Here is a 16048-nt window from a genome sequence, read left to right as displayed (position 1 = left end):
TTCAGTAGTTTGGAGCAGGAAGTATCTTGAACTGGAATTCAATTTCTTTTTGCCCTGCACTTTAATTTTTGAAATACAAAATACACTCTTTCCTTATTAAGACGGCTGTAGTGTTAAATAGGAGATAAAAACTTCCAGCAAGCACTGTGAAGGTTTAGTTCCCAATTTACAAATTAGGAAACTGAGGCCCAGAGAGGGTAAATAACTTGCTCAGTCGAGCTGAAACAGACTCATCAAGTTGCAGTTTGAGAACAATTTGCCTGCAGTGCCGGTATCCCATATAGGTACTGGTTCAAGTCCCGGCTGCTCCACTTCCAATCCAGTTCCCTGCTAATAAGCATGGGAAAGCAGCAGAGGACGGCCCATGTGCTTAGATCCCAGCACCTGCGTGGGAGATCCGGATGAAGCCCCTGGCTTCTGTCTGGCCTAGCCCTGGCCGTTGTGGCCATCTGGAGAATCAATCAGTGGGTAGTGGACCTCTCTGTCATTCTTTCAAATCAATCGCACAGAGTAAGTTTAGCTTTTCTGAAAGTAACTCAAAGGCATTATATAACAAAGCCACTGGGACGCTAACTGGTGAAGATGCACCTTAGTCTCTCTACTTTGGCTTTTCCTTCAGAGACCTGGCTCACCAAGACACCTGCTTCAGAATTCTCAAGTTTAAGAAGTTATTGTGGGGCTGGTGCTGGGGCGTAGCGGGTAAAGCTGCTGCCTGAAGTGCGGGATCCCATATGGGCGTCAGTTCGAGTGCCGGCTGCTTCACTTCCAATCCAGCTTTCTGCTATGGCCTGGAAAAGCAAGTAGAAGATGGCCCAAGTCCTTGGGCCCCTACCCTGGTATGGGAGACCCGGAAGAAGCTCCTGGATCCTGGCTTCTGATCGGCACAGCTCTGGCCATTGCAGCCAACTGAGGAGTGAACCAGAGGATGGAAGACCTCTTCCTCTCTCCCTCTCTCTGTTCCTCTCCTCTGTGTAACTCTTTCAAATAAATAAATAACCTTTCAAAAAAAAAAAAGTTGTGACATCGTAAAGATCTACTCCCCTATCAACAGGTTAACAGTCTACTTTAAGTCTGGTTAATTCAACGTTAATATCTGGTTTTCAGTTTCTCTAATTGCAAAGAACTTAAGAGCACAGTCCAGGCAGATAATGTCCAACAGCCTTCACATACTCACATATCTGGGAGGGTTCCATTTAATTTATGACTCCCAAACGCTACTGCTACCAAGACATGTTGCTGCCCTACATTCTTTCACTAAGGCAGTTGGTTACCAAGAGAAAAATGGAGGGACGGGCACAGCACTGCTGCGCTGTGGGTTAAACCACCGCCTGTGAAACACCAGGGTCCCACGCGGGAGAGTCAGGTTCCAGTCCCAGGTGCCCAGGGCTGTCACAGCCCCGCCCATACTCCGCTCTCCCAGATGGCCCTGCCCTGCTGAGGCTCTGGCTTGGCCGAGGGCCGGGTGCCTGCCGGGTGCCTGCCGGGTGCCTGCCAGGTGCCCCTGGGCTGCTCTGGCTTCTCCTGAACTCAATGTCCCTGCTCCTGCAGAGAGATCCTCTTATTACACAGGGGAGGGGCAGCGTGCCTCCTCCTCTTGGAAGCTCCCAGCTCTGCAGGGTCAGCGTCAGGTCCTCTCCACGGCCTGTGTGCCCTGCCTGCTCTTCGGTGTCCTCGCAGCTCACTAGGTTCCAACCCCCATTCGGCACTGTTCCTCCAACAACCAGACAGGGTCCAGAGACCCGCGCGTGTGTTCTCCTCGAGCCTCCACTCTCACCTCCTTCAGGTCTCTGTGGAGACGTCACCTTTTCCCAGAAGCCCCCCTTGGCTCTCTCAGCATCCTCTCGTTTCCCCACAACATCCCTGCTTGACACAAGGTTTATCCCGGCTGTACCACTTCCAATCCTGCCCCTGCTAATGCACCTGGAAAGGCACCAAATGACGGGCCCTGCCACCCACCTGGGAGACCCAGGTGGAGCTCCAGGCTCCTGGCTTTGGCCTGGCCTAGCCCTGCCTGTTGTGGCCATTTGGGGAGTGAACCAACAGATGGAAGCTCTCTGCCTTTCATAAATAAAATCTTAAGAAACAAGTAAGTTGGAGGGAGGGAGATTTATGTGACCTATTACTTCCTGAGAGTAGGCAGTATATGTTTTCCCATAAATCACCCTTCAGAAAATGAGATAAAATTTCTTATAATTTCCAATATGGTGTGGTTTCTCAAACTTGATTCTCAGATTCTTTCTGTATTCACTTATTCTATTACCTTCTTATAAATAATGTAATTCACAGTGAATGCCTAAGTTAAAAAAATGCACATTTTAAGTTTCCTGTAATCAGAATGTACCCATCATTTGGTTTTGCAAGCACAAAGAATTCCAAGATACTCTTTCTGAGGAGACTGACACCTATGTTAACTAGTTAGCAGTTAGTATGGGTAATAGTTTTTTGATAACGGGAGTGAACATTAATATATTTAATAACAAAAATTGGTATTTTAACCAAAGTACTTGCAACATTCTTAATATTTTAAAAAATCACTTAGTTTTGCTTTGTTCCATATCCATTCCTAAAAAGAATGTAATCCTATATTAAGATAGAATTTTATATTCTATTTTATATTGTACCTTTTATGTGATATTTTACCCCCTTAATGTAAGCTTATTAAGAGGAAGTTTTGATCAATAACTTACCTTTACTTCATCCCTAATACACTGGAATTAAAACACAGAAAGTATTTTTCATTAATTTTACCAGATAGATCAACAGTGATTTGTTATGTAATTAAAAAGTTAGCATAGATTTCTCAAAAATGATAACCTTGAAATTAATGAAAACAGTCATTAAAAGATTTTTAGGTTTTGCTTTTTGATAAAAGTTAATATTTAGGATTTCATGGTGAAGAGGTCCTAAATTACTCATGTAACATGAAATTATATAAAATAGAAGACATAGACATCTTTAAATCTTTAATCCTTTGATTAAGCAGCAAGCATATCAATCTTCCAGACCAAACACTGCTTAAACAAAAAAGTAAAATAATGACGTGCAAAATATTTACAAAATATGCAAAGCACACAATAAAGACATCTCACTCTATACATGTGTCATATTACCAATGAAGCTAAGGTTTTCCTACTGTGTGCTCTAATGTAGGTAACTCAAATTACAGCACATCCCTCAGACACAGCACCTTGGTCCATGTCTTTGTAAATGAATCACAATATACTTAGTGGCTGGGCCGATGCTGGCGCTGACCACCTCAACTGACATATCCCACACACTGTGTACGGAAGGTCTACCGACAAGAGACAAGACATTAAAAGCTGTAAAGATATAGTGTGCACAATGCAAGACAATCTAAGTGCTTTAAAAATGCTTTAGATACTTTCTCTTAAGATATGTAACTGTCCCCCGTGACTTTTAAAGGAAAAATAAGTATAACTTCTTGAATATTACGGATTTTAAATCAGTGACATTTGATCTGGTTATAATCCAGGACAGGAACTAGTTAAGATGATGAGAAAGAACAGGACCCAGCCAGGAAAGTTTCAGATTATGCCAGAAATTAGGGTTCACGTGGGAGGTAAATCTTAAAACCAAACCTGATCAATGAATTTAAGCCTACAGCTCTTTAAAGCTATTGAGCCAATGGTAGAGACTATTTTCCCAACATTTGGGAATATATGACCTCTTAAAACATAAATTAGGGTTTTATAACTACTTCACAAAGTAGTTCTAACTGCAATGAGAATGTGAATGTGCAAACATTCAGCCTTATGTCCACTAGTATAGCAATCTGAGTGATCTGTCTCTGCACAAGTCATGATTCCAATATGAAATCACTGTATCAAAAATACTAGGAACACATTGTTGAAATACTATCACTTGTAAAATACTTTTTGTAGGTGCTTAATGGTTGACTGTGTTGAATTAAGAAGACTTGTAATGTCTTTGTTTATAAAAAGGGGTCTCAGCATTTTGAGTTAACAGGACAAGTGTGACAATATACTGATACACATTAGATAACAGACTCTTAACTTTATGGAATAATGTGGATGACTTAACCCTAAACCAAACAAGGAATACACAAATGTGTCCAAACAGTACAACAGATTTATCAAGAAAACACCATCATAGTAAATGCAGATCATTTTAATAAGCATGAGGGCAATTTTAAGTTCAGAATCTAAACATAAAAAGGTACTGTAAATAAATGCTTCCATAACCACCATCTCTACATAACTGATAAAATAGAATAATTCTCTTCTAATGTCCCCAAATGTAGGCAACTACTACTTAAAAGCAGGTATCATTTAGAAACATTAAAAAAAATTTCCATAGTAACCCTATTTTCAAGGAACTTAAAGACATTATATTTCAACACATTAAGTCCTCATTGTGTGTAAAAGTATTATTCCAGTCCTCTTGTTACTGACAGATGACGGGCCAACGACCTTTAAACAAGGACTTTTCACTCGGACCCTACACTGTATATTAAAAGGGTTAGTAGATTCAGTACATTCTCTGTGGTTTCATATAATTGCTTTGCAATTGATTAAATTGCTTTCTTTCAAAGGAATGTATTTAAATTCCTTTAAGAAAAAAAAGCAACGTTTTTTTTTTTTTGAAAAAAGGGGTATGCAGCTATAGTGAAATATGCAGAAAATGAACATATGTCAAAATATGAAATGCAGGCTACTTATTCTTGCTCTCCTAACATAGGAAAATGGTTTTTTTTTTTTAAATTAAATTAAAGAAAAAAAAAAGCCAAATGTCCTTAAGAAACTTTCACAATTCCTAAGTCAATGTTCCTGTACTAAGAGGTTGACTATGAAGAGGCAGGAATATAAAGAACCTCAGTAAAATAAATACAGTAAAGATGAATCTGAACCCCGTGGTGTATAAAGACTTAACTCCTCTTGCTTTTCCTTTTCTGAGACCACGTTGGTGAACACACACCCTAGCTGGAGGCTAACTGAAGGCTTTCTGCTGAGTAACGCCTTCGTCTAGTGAACCGAGACAGCTCATCCACTTCTGCTAGTCCACTGCCACACAACTAGTTTGCAGCCTCATTATCTAAGAAGAATTATTCTTTCCTCTTTCCAGTCAGTCAGATGAGCACTGGTAAAATGATGGGGTGCAAAGTTACTGCAGCTCTGTCCAATTAATTTTTAGTGCAGTGAGGACTGTGACTCTGTCTGAATTCCAATAAGTGACGGTGGCTGCTGACCACCCACTGTGGACAACACTGGTCTTGGGTTTAGACGGGGTGGCATAGAATTAGCAGGGCGAATGAGAGGTGGTGGAGGCTGATTTAAAGTTGGCCGGGGCTGGATGAACCGGGCCTGCTGCTGGAGTGGAGGAGGCTGCCGGTGAAGAGCGGGGGCAGCAGGCAGTGTTGGACGAAGAAGTGGTGGAGGCTGGTTCAGAGTGGCAATGGGGGCTGTTGGTGTTGGAGTGGATGATGGGGCAGGAGGTGATGGACCCAGAGTCCGAGGAGCCTGTGGGGTCTGTGCCTAGAGGTGAGGAAACAAAAACACAGGTGTAAGATGTAAATCCTGATGAACTTAGTACAATACAGTTTGGGCTGTCACAGGAAAACCAAACAAAAACATAACACCAGTGTTTATTGGAAGCACAAGCTTCTTTTATTTTAAACAAAACAAAACAAAAAAACAAACAAACAAAAAACTGAGAAAGCAATGAGGCTACCAAACAGGTATCTTTATTAGTAAACAGCTTAACACTGGAAATAAAAATAAGACTATGATGAAAGATGAAAGAACAATACACTCTCCATTCGGCCAGGATCAGACATTAACATGTCATTATGACTTAGGAGTCACGAGATGCACCACTAAGTGTATTGTCAACCTTTCATGCTCATTCAGCTAGTCCTCTGACAAATACCCTTAGGGAACACCACGGAAAATGCGGAGTCCTCAGCTCATGTTAGCTCAAATCCCATGCACAAACACACCTCCTCTTCTTCATCAGTGCTCTTCCCTGATGGCACATGAGAAGCACTTTTTGTCTCCTCCCCTAAAGCAGAAGCATCACCATTAGAAGCCTGGGTTCCTTGTTCTGCTTCCCACTCCTGCAATACCTCCTCTAAGTTAAACCGACGCCTGTAGTTTACAAAGAAGTTCTTCACTTGGCCAACAGTCTTGTTGCCAATTACATCTGCAATAGCTTGAAAATCTTTACCATATTTGCGGACACCTGGAAGGCAAAGTAAATAATACACCTGTGAAGGATCAGTAAGGAGAGCTGTGTGTACTATACATCATGCACACACACAAGATACCAGCAATGAAAATCCTTTCCGATAAACTCTGCTCATCTCTCAATTCTGAGATAGAGGCTAAGACAGCAGGGTCACAGACGAACACTCTCAATTATGTCATTTTATTGAGCCAGTCACTTGTCTTCAACTGAACAATCAGAAACTTACCATTTTTTACATACTCAGTTATTCTCTCCAATCCTCTCTTGAACTCTCAAATACAGTCCATTTATTGTAAAGCATTCAATTCTTTGTTCCATCCTCAATTCCCTAGTAGCCAGTCACCTAAATTTGAGCAACACCGTTTGTAAACAAAACTGGATGGGAATAGGCCATCTCTCTTATCCCCTCAACGGACTGAGTGAGTAGCCTTGAGTTCCCCCATTAAGAAAAACATTGTCAACTGGGTCTTAATACTAACTTCAACAGAATACCTGCCTATCCCACCAGGTTACCAACAGACAGAAACAAGAATTTAAGCATAAAAAGCAGGAGAATCATCACAGTCTGATAGATTAAAAAAGGGAAGAGGTTTTTCAGAGTCAACTGTATTTTAATTCATCCAGTAGACCTAAGCTATGCTTTACAGCCTAAAGAATGAGAGTATATTCAAAGAGCACCTGTGTGCTCTGCTTTGAATCTAAGAATGGTTGTATCTTGTCTGAAACCCTAACTTTCCATGGAGGAGATGTCAATATAATGAAGGATGATAATGAATGAAGTTGAGACTATCAATTATGCTACAGAATCAAAATGAGCAATTCTCTCTAAGGAGAATTCGAGAAGAAGCTCACCAATTCATTCTAGGAAGAGATGCACTCAGTGCAAAGTGTAAAAGTTGTGAAAGATTTTTCTTCCATTATTTGTTAACTGCTTTTTAAAATACCAGAAAACAGTTAACTTATTAATGACAGAAATGAGGAAAAAGACAAAAACAGGGGAGAATTAAATAAACAACATGTATAGAATCACAGATGAGAGAATAATACAGGGATATATTAAGATCCCAGCCGAAGTTCTAGATAAATTTTTCAATTGTGTTTATTTTGATAATATTAAGATTTAATAATTTTAAATATTTTGCCACATTTATTTCATAGGCTACATATATTCTGATACCAGTTACTATGAAAACCAATTACCTAAAGAACCATTCTGATGTAATTCGACTGCCAAATTCTGCCCTTACTTTAAAATGAGAATTTGGAAACAGGTATCTCTGGCCACATTCAGCTAACTGAGCTTGCTTTATGGGGAGTTCCTACATCTTAGGGAGTTCTGGGCAGGAGGTCTGACGTTTTTTACCCTATAACTGTATCCCATTTTGCTTTTTAATGTAGTTTTAGATTTGTAAGTTATGTTCACTGCTCTGTTTCCAAAGGAAAGATATGCAAGACAACAAAAAGACATTGTTTGGCATGTCTTATTGGTATAAATGAATTTATATTTTCTTTAAATTCCTGAGCTGAATTCCAGTTTGAATGTCACACTAAGGATGAACTCTAATTGTGACAAGATTCCAATGAGGGCTTATTTGGCAATAAAATTCCAAGCTTATTTCGTAGCAGTTACTGTTAGATATTCAAGTACTTCTCTACTATTTACTCCTCTAGAAAATATTAATTTTGGGATGGGCACTGTGGCACAGCGGGTTAAACCGCTACTTGGAATACTTGCATTCCATCCCGGAGTGCTGGTTCAAGGCCTGGCTCCTGCGCTTCCAACACAGCTTGCAGATAATGTGTCTTGGAAGGCAGCAGATGATGGTTCAAGTGCTTGGGCCCTGCCACCCACGTGGGAGACTCGGATTCAGCCTGGCCCAGACCTGGTTGTTGTGGGCATTTGGGGAGTGAATCAGTGGATAGGAAATCGCTCTCTCTCTCTGTTGCTCTGCCTTTTAAGTACATACAAACCAACTTTTTAAAAAAGCGTTAAAGAAGAAAACATTAACTCTTAAAAGACTGAGTTTCTGCCCAATTTCTTAATTTGAGATTGCTGCACTGAAAAATAACCACCTATTACAAACCAGACAGTATTCTATTAGTGTACTGATTTGCATAAGGGATACTTAATTCAAATTCTAAAAATGGCCAAATCTACTGAATAAGTGAGCTTAAAAGTGAAAACGTTAGGTAACACTGGGATTGGATCTTCTGTATTCTATTAGATTCTATTAGGTCTGAAGACATAACACCTCAGGACACCTGCCTTAGAAAATACCTTCCCAAACCTTAGCTGTCCCCAAGTCCGATCCCATTATGTCACTGTTCCTTTTTTTTTTTTTTAAACCTAATTCTTAATTTTCTCTGGCTCAATGGACTTTACCCTACTACCAATATTCTAACATTTGCAAAATTATAGATTCTAACTCAAAACTACTTTCCCTAAGAGTTTTAGTTTTTCTAGGACTTTGGCTTTTCCCCAAGTCACCCAGGGATGCTTATTATTGACTTATGGATACTAGTCTAGAATCATTAAGGCTCAGACCACCACAGTGGTCTTTTGTTGTCCTGCAAACACACGTGACCCAGATATTCATTCCCTCAGCCTATAGGCTGACTCGCAGGGTCTCAAATAGCCGAGTTCCTTGGGGACAACCAGCAAGCCTCATCTGCTCACTCCCATGTGTTGGGGCAGATGTCCTAACTTTCTCTGTGTAGTAAGATGTGGACAAGGTTGGCGGGCACTGTCCCGTGGAATACCAGTCAGGACCAGCATGACTGCAGTGCTGAGCACATCCCGCATGTGCCCCGAAGCTCTGCTCCGTGGCCAGCTCAGGGCTCACTTAACAGAGCTGCTGCTTCAAGATTCTCTCCAGCCAGGTTCCTGGAGGACGACCTGTGTGTGTGTATGTGTGTGTGTGTGGAGCAGCTAACTAACAACTGACAGCACCACAGCAACCTTAGTTTTAATCTGTACCTGGAGGAAAAGGTAGTCCATTCTTTTTTAATAGTTTACAATTAAGCAATCTGATTGCCTTCTCAGCAAGGGAGTTAAATATGATGATGGAATCAATCTCTTCCTGAAGATGTCAAAGGCTCAGGTATGATAGTTGCTAAATTAAAGTCTCACCTGTAGGGCAAGAGATCAATTTTCAAGGATTAGTGGAATAAACATTCAGAGAACCCTGGAAGAGGCAAATTATAAACTTCACAGGGAAAGGAAAAAACTGTTTTTAGTCAAATACCTAAATTTCATTTGAAAGTTGCAATGACATAATTTGGCTTCCTATGCTTATAGATGATACCATCTTTAATATATATATATATGTATGTATATATATATATATGTTTAAAGTTTGCTTGGGAACACAAAAATATAACTCAGTAGGGTATTCTGTTATGCGATTAATGAAAGCCTGCACTTTCCAACCAGTGTTCTGTGACCCAATACAAATATCCATTTGTGTAACATCCATTCGTATGCTGTTCACATTTCTTATTTACATGTCTAAGCTGCTAAAGATGATATTTTTATTAAAAGTAGATACTTCAGCATAGCCACAAGGCACGAATTAGTAAAGTTTGTCTATTCAAGTATTTTGATCTTTGGATCGTAGCTAATAAGATGGTAACTTTAGGAGCACTTAATGGTGTTTTGTAACTTTACCTAGCATTTGATTTCTCTTTCTTTCTTTCTTTTTTTTTTTTTAAGCTACCAGGATAGCACAAAGCTGCTTCTGGTATATTTAAAGTTATTTTTAAATTTTGATTTTGGACTACAAAAGAAGGGGAAAATATGTATAGTGGCAAGCAGCTACCAGACAGTGAAATTTCAGGGTATTCCTTTTCCTGCTTTTTACAGCAAAATGTCTTAAAGTGAGTATGTACTAATATAATTAGGAAATACTAGTTTTTAAACTATTTTTGAGAGAATAGGAACATGGTGACATCTGGAAACCCCAGGAACGGAGTTCAATCAGTGGGACCCTGCGAGTGCAGTCAGGGCTCCAGCATCTGGGTCCGTGCTGCCCACACAGGAGACCAGGGTCGAGGTCTGGGTTCCTGGCTTCAACTGACCCAGCCCTCACGGTTACAGTCATCTGGGGAGCAAATCAGCGGAAGGGAGCTTTGCCTCTCAAATATAATCAAAATAAAAAATGCTAAAATATCAAGAAGAAGGTAGAAAGATCTTAGTAGCAGTAAACAGTAATTGGTGGACATAGGTGACGGTTACAATCAAAAACCATGTATTCTGTTTCCAGTGTCTATCCTTTCTCTTCTGGGTCTTGCATCCTCATCTTCTTAATTTTAAGATAAATTCCATTACCAAAACACTGAAAACTGTGAATGGCTAATTATTTGAAGTAAGGATCAGAGGGCTGAGGATTATACTTTTAGATCTCCATTCTTAGGGTCATCTGTTAAAACAGAAAAAAATTTTCCAAAGCAAAAAGCTGCATTTCAGATGCAAAGGTATGAATCTTCCATTTCTACTTCTTTTTGATCACCTGGTACAGGGCTACTATCCTTAAACTCTAGTCAACTGACAAATCCACCTTTTATTCCACGTCATATACCATTCTAACTTTTTCTTCTTCTTTTTTTTTTAAGTATGAGGTAAAGCTAGAAAGAAGACAATTTCTAGAGCTGCAACTTAATTTCTGTTAAAAGGAATGAACATAAAAACTACAGGAAGAGAAAGTCACTTTCACTAAAGGCAAAGCCAACGACATAGTTTTATCGTTTTCTGCTCTGCATGAGATGGAGGCAACATGAAAAAAAGAACCACCAATTAAAGCTAATGTCTGGATGACGTCAGAAAAACTCTCGTGGTTGTTTATCCTTAAAAACACAAAGATTTCAGTTGGGGGACGTAATTGGTTTTTTAGAACCAAAAGCTGGGAAACAAATACATTTAAGAGGCAACCTGAAATAAGAATGGTAAACATTATAAACTGTGCTTCTGTCCCCTACAAACTTAGAGTGCTCTATCATTTAAATATTACTGTTTTATTAAAACAGCTAATAACTTCTATTTTACCTGAAAAAGAAAGACATACCTAGAATTCATCCTTTCTTAATTCTTGCTCAATAAAGAATGCTTACTCTATGACTGTGATTTTAGGCTAACTTCTAACAGCATGATAGATTAGGAAAAAATACTTTTATATATGACAAGCTACAAACAGGAATAGTATCTTACTATCAGTTCAAATACATGAAGATAATAACTGGCTTCACTATTAACTAATTTGTTATAAAACTTTAGACATTAAAGCTGGAACAGATGACAGAAACTGTTTAAGTACCATTGTTAGCAAATATTTTAAGAGGATTAAATTAGCTGCATTGACAATGTCCCACTTGATGAATGTTACTGAAACTGTTTAATAGGCAGAACTAGAGTTAATATAAAGTAGTAAATTATAAAAATATAAACAAACATTCTTTTTTGATCTGAGCAGGATTTTCCACTTTCCAATTAAGAGAGAAAGAAAGGGGAATGGGTAATTAAATGGCCAGCATATGGTTAACAACAATATGAGTAGATGGAATACATAGACTTAAGCCCCAGGAAAGGAACAATCCTAATATGTTCATTTGGTTTTAAAAGAGTCACAAGAAAAAAAGTGAGAGCTGCAAACCTCACTACTTGCACTAGAGTCATCATTTCTTTCTCTGGGTCACTGACATATTCTACTGGGAGCAGGATAAAGCATTTAATGAACGAGTGTCAGATCAGAACGTATGTCCAAAATGTGTTAACATGATATGTTATACACATTAAAACATTTTCGTTTCAAAACATAATTTACTGTTACTTTGTGAAACCAAATGTTCCTTAGGATAGTGTCACATAAAGGTTTGCCATAAATAAAGTCTGGAAAAAGAAGAAAAAACAAAAGTACCTGCCCTTTAAGAGGCGTACTTCTGGCGTGCAAACCATGACATGTGAAAATAGATTCTGCAATTATGTGCCTTAACCATGCTGACACTTAGGTACAGGTGACGACACTACGTGATTATACTGCTTCTAAGACATGCTTCTGAGCATTATATAAACATGGGGGTACAGGATACCAAATGGCACCTTGCAATTCTAAAATAACTATTTTGGACACCAATGGCTTTACATTGTTTTATTTTATGTAAGAATACAAAACAAAAAAACTGAAATGAAAATAAAAATTCTAAATAGTCAAAATAAATGCATTAATACATTAAGGAAGTGCCTTTGAAATCCTTTAAGAACATCACGCATACTGTACTTCCATACAAACTGCTGCTGCATCAGTGTGATTTATTTAAAAGGTTACTTTTAAATGTGTAGAATACTGAATGTCTTACTCTAGAGAAAATATCTGATTATATGTATTTTTTTTAATTTCAGTATTTATAAACTATGCCCACATTTATAGCTCAAGCTCTCTATATATAAATCTTACCGCTGCCTTTCCTTTGAATGCAGCTTTACACAATACCCAAGCCGGCAGTGAGTCAATGGACTCTACCACTTGTGAGTGAAGCAGTGCCTTAGAACAGCATCAAACACTAACTGCTACATACAGAAACATTTATCCATATTTTCCAAGATCCTCTTCAGAAAATCCTTTCATTGGGAAAATCCCTTACATTGGGGTACAAACTGAACACACTAACTGTTAAGCAACTGAATACTGCAAACCAGGACTCATGTCTCAGCAGGATCACTATTACGATGGAGAGACATAAAGAAGAGCAACACCTACTCAAAATAATCACACTAGCACCGTAAGCTAAAGCTCTAAGTGAGTATGAAGCACCCATTTATAATCCTAATTTTAAAACAAAAAATTAAGCATATCATAAACAAATTTTAACATTAACTTACACTATAAATGAACTAAACCTTGCTCTGAGTCACTCAGAAACTTAATTCCACAATGGTGGATCTGCTCAATGTGCATCCAGGACCCTGCCTCTACAACATCAAGTATTCTCCCTTATAATGACTGCACTATGCTCTACAGCCCAAAGGGGAGGCTGACATCCTGCTGGTACCCTCTGCTGACATTTGTAAAGCGTGCTGACTGGCTATTCTTATTCTCTCTAGAACAAACTGCAGAACCAACTATCAGCCGGTCTTTAATGACATTATTCCGATATGTAAATAATGCGTACATGACATTTTTTGTATTAACATTTCCTAATGAGTATTTGAAAATATTTTCAAAAGTATGCTCAGCTATTTCACTGGGGCCTCACTTTCTCATAGTAGTTAACCTAGGTAAAACAACTATCAGTGGGTGGTAGTTAAGACCAGCTTGGGATGCCTACATCCCATATCAGGGTGCCCATGTTAAAAAACCTGGCTGCTCTGCCCCTGATTCTAGCTTCCTGCTAATGTGCACCCTGGGAGGCAACAGGTGATAGGTCAAGTAGTTGGGGAACTGTCACCCATGTAGGAGACCTGGATTGAGTTCCTGGCTTCAGCCTGGGCCATGCTCAGCTGCTCCAGGCATTTAGGAAGTAAACCAGCAGTTGGGAAATCTCTCTCTGCCTTTCAAATGAATAAAATATGTAAAATTTTAAAAAAGCTATTAGTATTTAACACAAAGAGGGCTCAGTTAAGAAGAAACAAAAAAATGCGGAACAAACTTTGTTACATAATCAGTCCTGCAGATAATTTACCTCTAAGAGAAAAAAAAAAAAAAAAAACAAAACCACAACCCTGAACAAAAATGTGCAGTTTACCCTTCTTTAAATAGTTCAAATGTGAAAAAAATCCCAATCTATAATACTTTCAATTCGTCCAATTATTAGTATTCAGAATACAAAGTCTTCTGCCACATAACTCAACAAAGCATTCTTGTGAACAGTGTATTTAAAATGCTTTTGTGTATCTTTTGATGTCTCAAGTTTCTTTTTAAAAAAATATAAAGTCAGATCTCTATTCACTGGTACATCTCTAAAAATTAAGTAATATAAATACTTCCAGTACCTTACATTTATCAAAGGGAAAAATACAAAGTAGAGAAACCAGAAATGTATATATTTGATTTATCTCTTAACTATGAGTTATCAAAGTGTATGGTAAGAATGAACCCAATAGCAGGAACACTGAAACAGAGGCACAGAGAGCCCATGTAATTTGGTCATGCTGTCATCACCATCAATTATTTAGAGCTGAGAAGGTGTGATGTGCTGCTCAGGACCCCAAATGCACATCAGACTCAGCAGAAGGTCACGTCCACAAATCAGCACAGAACTCCTGGCCACCAGGACTTTGTGGTGAACCCGAGAGCCCTTTCTTGATGCATATCTAAACGAAGGGTAGAACTACGGTTGTCACCTTTCACGACAAGTTCAAGCATTAACAACAATAACTGCTTATCTTTAATATACCTTGCACTGCTAGAAGTTGCTCCTCTGTGGTCCAACGGGCATTAATTTTCTGATTTGACTACAAAATTAAAGAGAAGTTTCCTAATGAGGATATGAAGACAGACATTTTTCCAAAGTGCTTATTTTTTTTTTTAACTTTTTACCACATTACAGACATGAGATTACTAAAAGTCTAATTACAAAGACTTCATTTTCGGAAGGATTAAAATACATGTTTTTTAAGCTAGCTTTCACCCCACAGAAAGATAATGAAAGGGAAATTTAATAACTTGGGAAAGTAAACATTAGTATTTATGTTCTGATCACAGATTTTAAAACCTGAGCAAATCTATTAGTTGCCCACAATGTTCTATCACACACTATAGCGTAGCCTTGGCTTAGTTTTAAATAGTTAAGACTTTATTTTCTTTTGAGGACATTTCTATCTCTAAAATTCTTTCTCAAATTTCTGAAGCAGAAAGTGATCTGCTTATAAGAGTAAATGAGTTTCCTTCTCCCAAAACCTACCAGTGTTTTTGATGAAAAAAAAATCCTGTTTAGAATTTTTACTATAGTAATATTACAGCATCAAATACCTAAACAGATGTCATTAGTGCATACCAGCTGACCCAATGAACTAAAAGAGCAGCAGTAGATGGGGGGTGGGGGGTACAGGAGGAAGTACACCAGCACGCAGGTCTAGAGAAAACTGTCAAGGCAAGCGGCTCTGTGTAACACAGGGACTGCTGGGCAAGACAGAAAAGAGGCCTCCTTTGAGAAGGGAAACACTCTGGCCTCACCTCACCCATGGTCTCAGTATAGGAAACTACAGCACACAGCAGTTCTGGGAATACCAACTTGTTCTCCATGAGTGAAGTGGTCTAAGTAATTATTCATGAAGATGAAAAAACAAAGATTCAAAGTTAAAAACTGTTTTATTAGAGGACAAAGATATAATAAAGGAAGGAAAAACCTAAAAGAGAAACTGCTGAATCTCAGATGAGATTTAAATGGGACAGAGAGGCAGGCAAGATGGTGGACAGCCTGCAGATATGCCTCAAGGTTAGCATGCTGGCGACCAGGCAAAGGAACACCAGTAACAAGGCCATGAGAAAGTGAGAGAATAGGAAAAACTATAAGGGACACCAGAATTAGAAATAAAAAGGTAAGCCAAAATTAAAATGGTTGACATCCAGCTGAAAAACATCCTCTCTGCATTCCCAGAGTGCCCGAGTTTAACTGCTGGCTCTCACTTCTCTCTCCACCTTCCTGCTAATGCACAGTCTGGAAGAAGTGGTGATGGGATGACGGCGCGAGTAATTGGGTTCCTGTCACCTAGGCATGAGACCTGGAATCAGCTGTTTGGCTCTGGCAGGCCACTGAGAAGTGAACCAACAGGAGCTCTCTCTTTCAAATAAGTAAATACAAATTTAAAGAAAAAATATACAGGCAATTGTTT

The 16048-nt window shown here is 38.9% G+C and overlaps 1 protein-coding gene across 12 annotated transcripts in view; it reads right to left on the bottom strand.

Annotated features, from left to right (window-relative positions):
• Positions 1-2948: 2948 nt before the first annotated feature.
• RCOR3 (REST corepressor 3) overlaps positions 2949-16048 on the bottom strand; it is a 63646-nt gene continuing 50546 nt past the window's right edge. For 3 of the 12 annotated variants that reach the window (XM_051820536.3, XM_051820537.3, XM_051820538.3), the window contains exons 10-12: positions 14611-14668; positions 5978-6219; positions 2949-5513 (exon numbers count right to left, since the gene is read on the bottom strand). In XM_051820536.3, the coding sequence (XP_051676496.1) occupies positions 5169-5513; positions 5978-6219; positions 14611-14668 (645 nt within the window). In that variant the 3' untranslated portion in view covers positions 2949-5168. Of the gene's footprint in view, positions 5514-5700; positions 6220-6451; positions 6569-9202; positions 9356-14610; positions 14669-16048 lie in introns of those variants that run through there. The other 9 variants (XR_016219602.1, XR_011381423.2, XM_051820541.3 and 6 more) reach the window with 6 other exon arrangements.

The sequence above is a fragment of the Oryctolagus cuniculus genome, chromosome 13, assembly GCF_051225735.1.
Source record: "Oryctolagus cuniculus isolate XC-2025 breed Fujian yellow rabbit chromosome 13, ASM5122573v1, whole genome shotgun sequence".
Taxonomy (NCBI): domain Eukaryota; kingdom Metazoa; phylum Chordata; class Mammalia; order Lagomorpha; family Leporidae; genus Oryctolagus; species Oryctolagus cuniculus.
The sequence above is the reverse complement of the archived record's forward strand: the minus strand, read 5'-3'. Positions and strand labels throughout refer to the sequence as shown.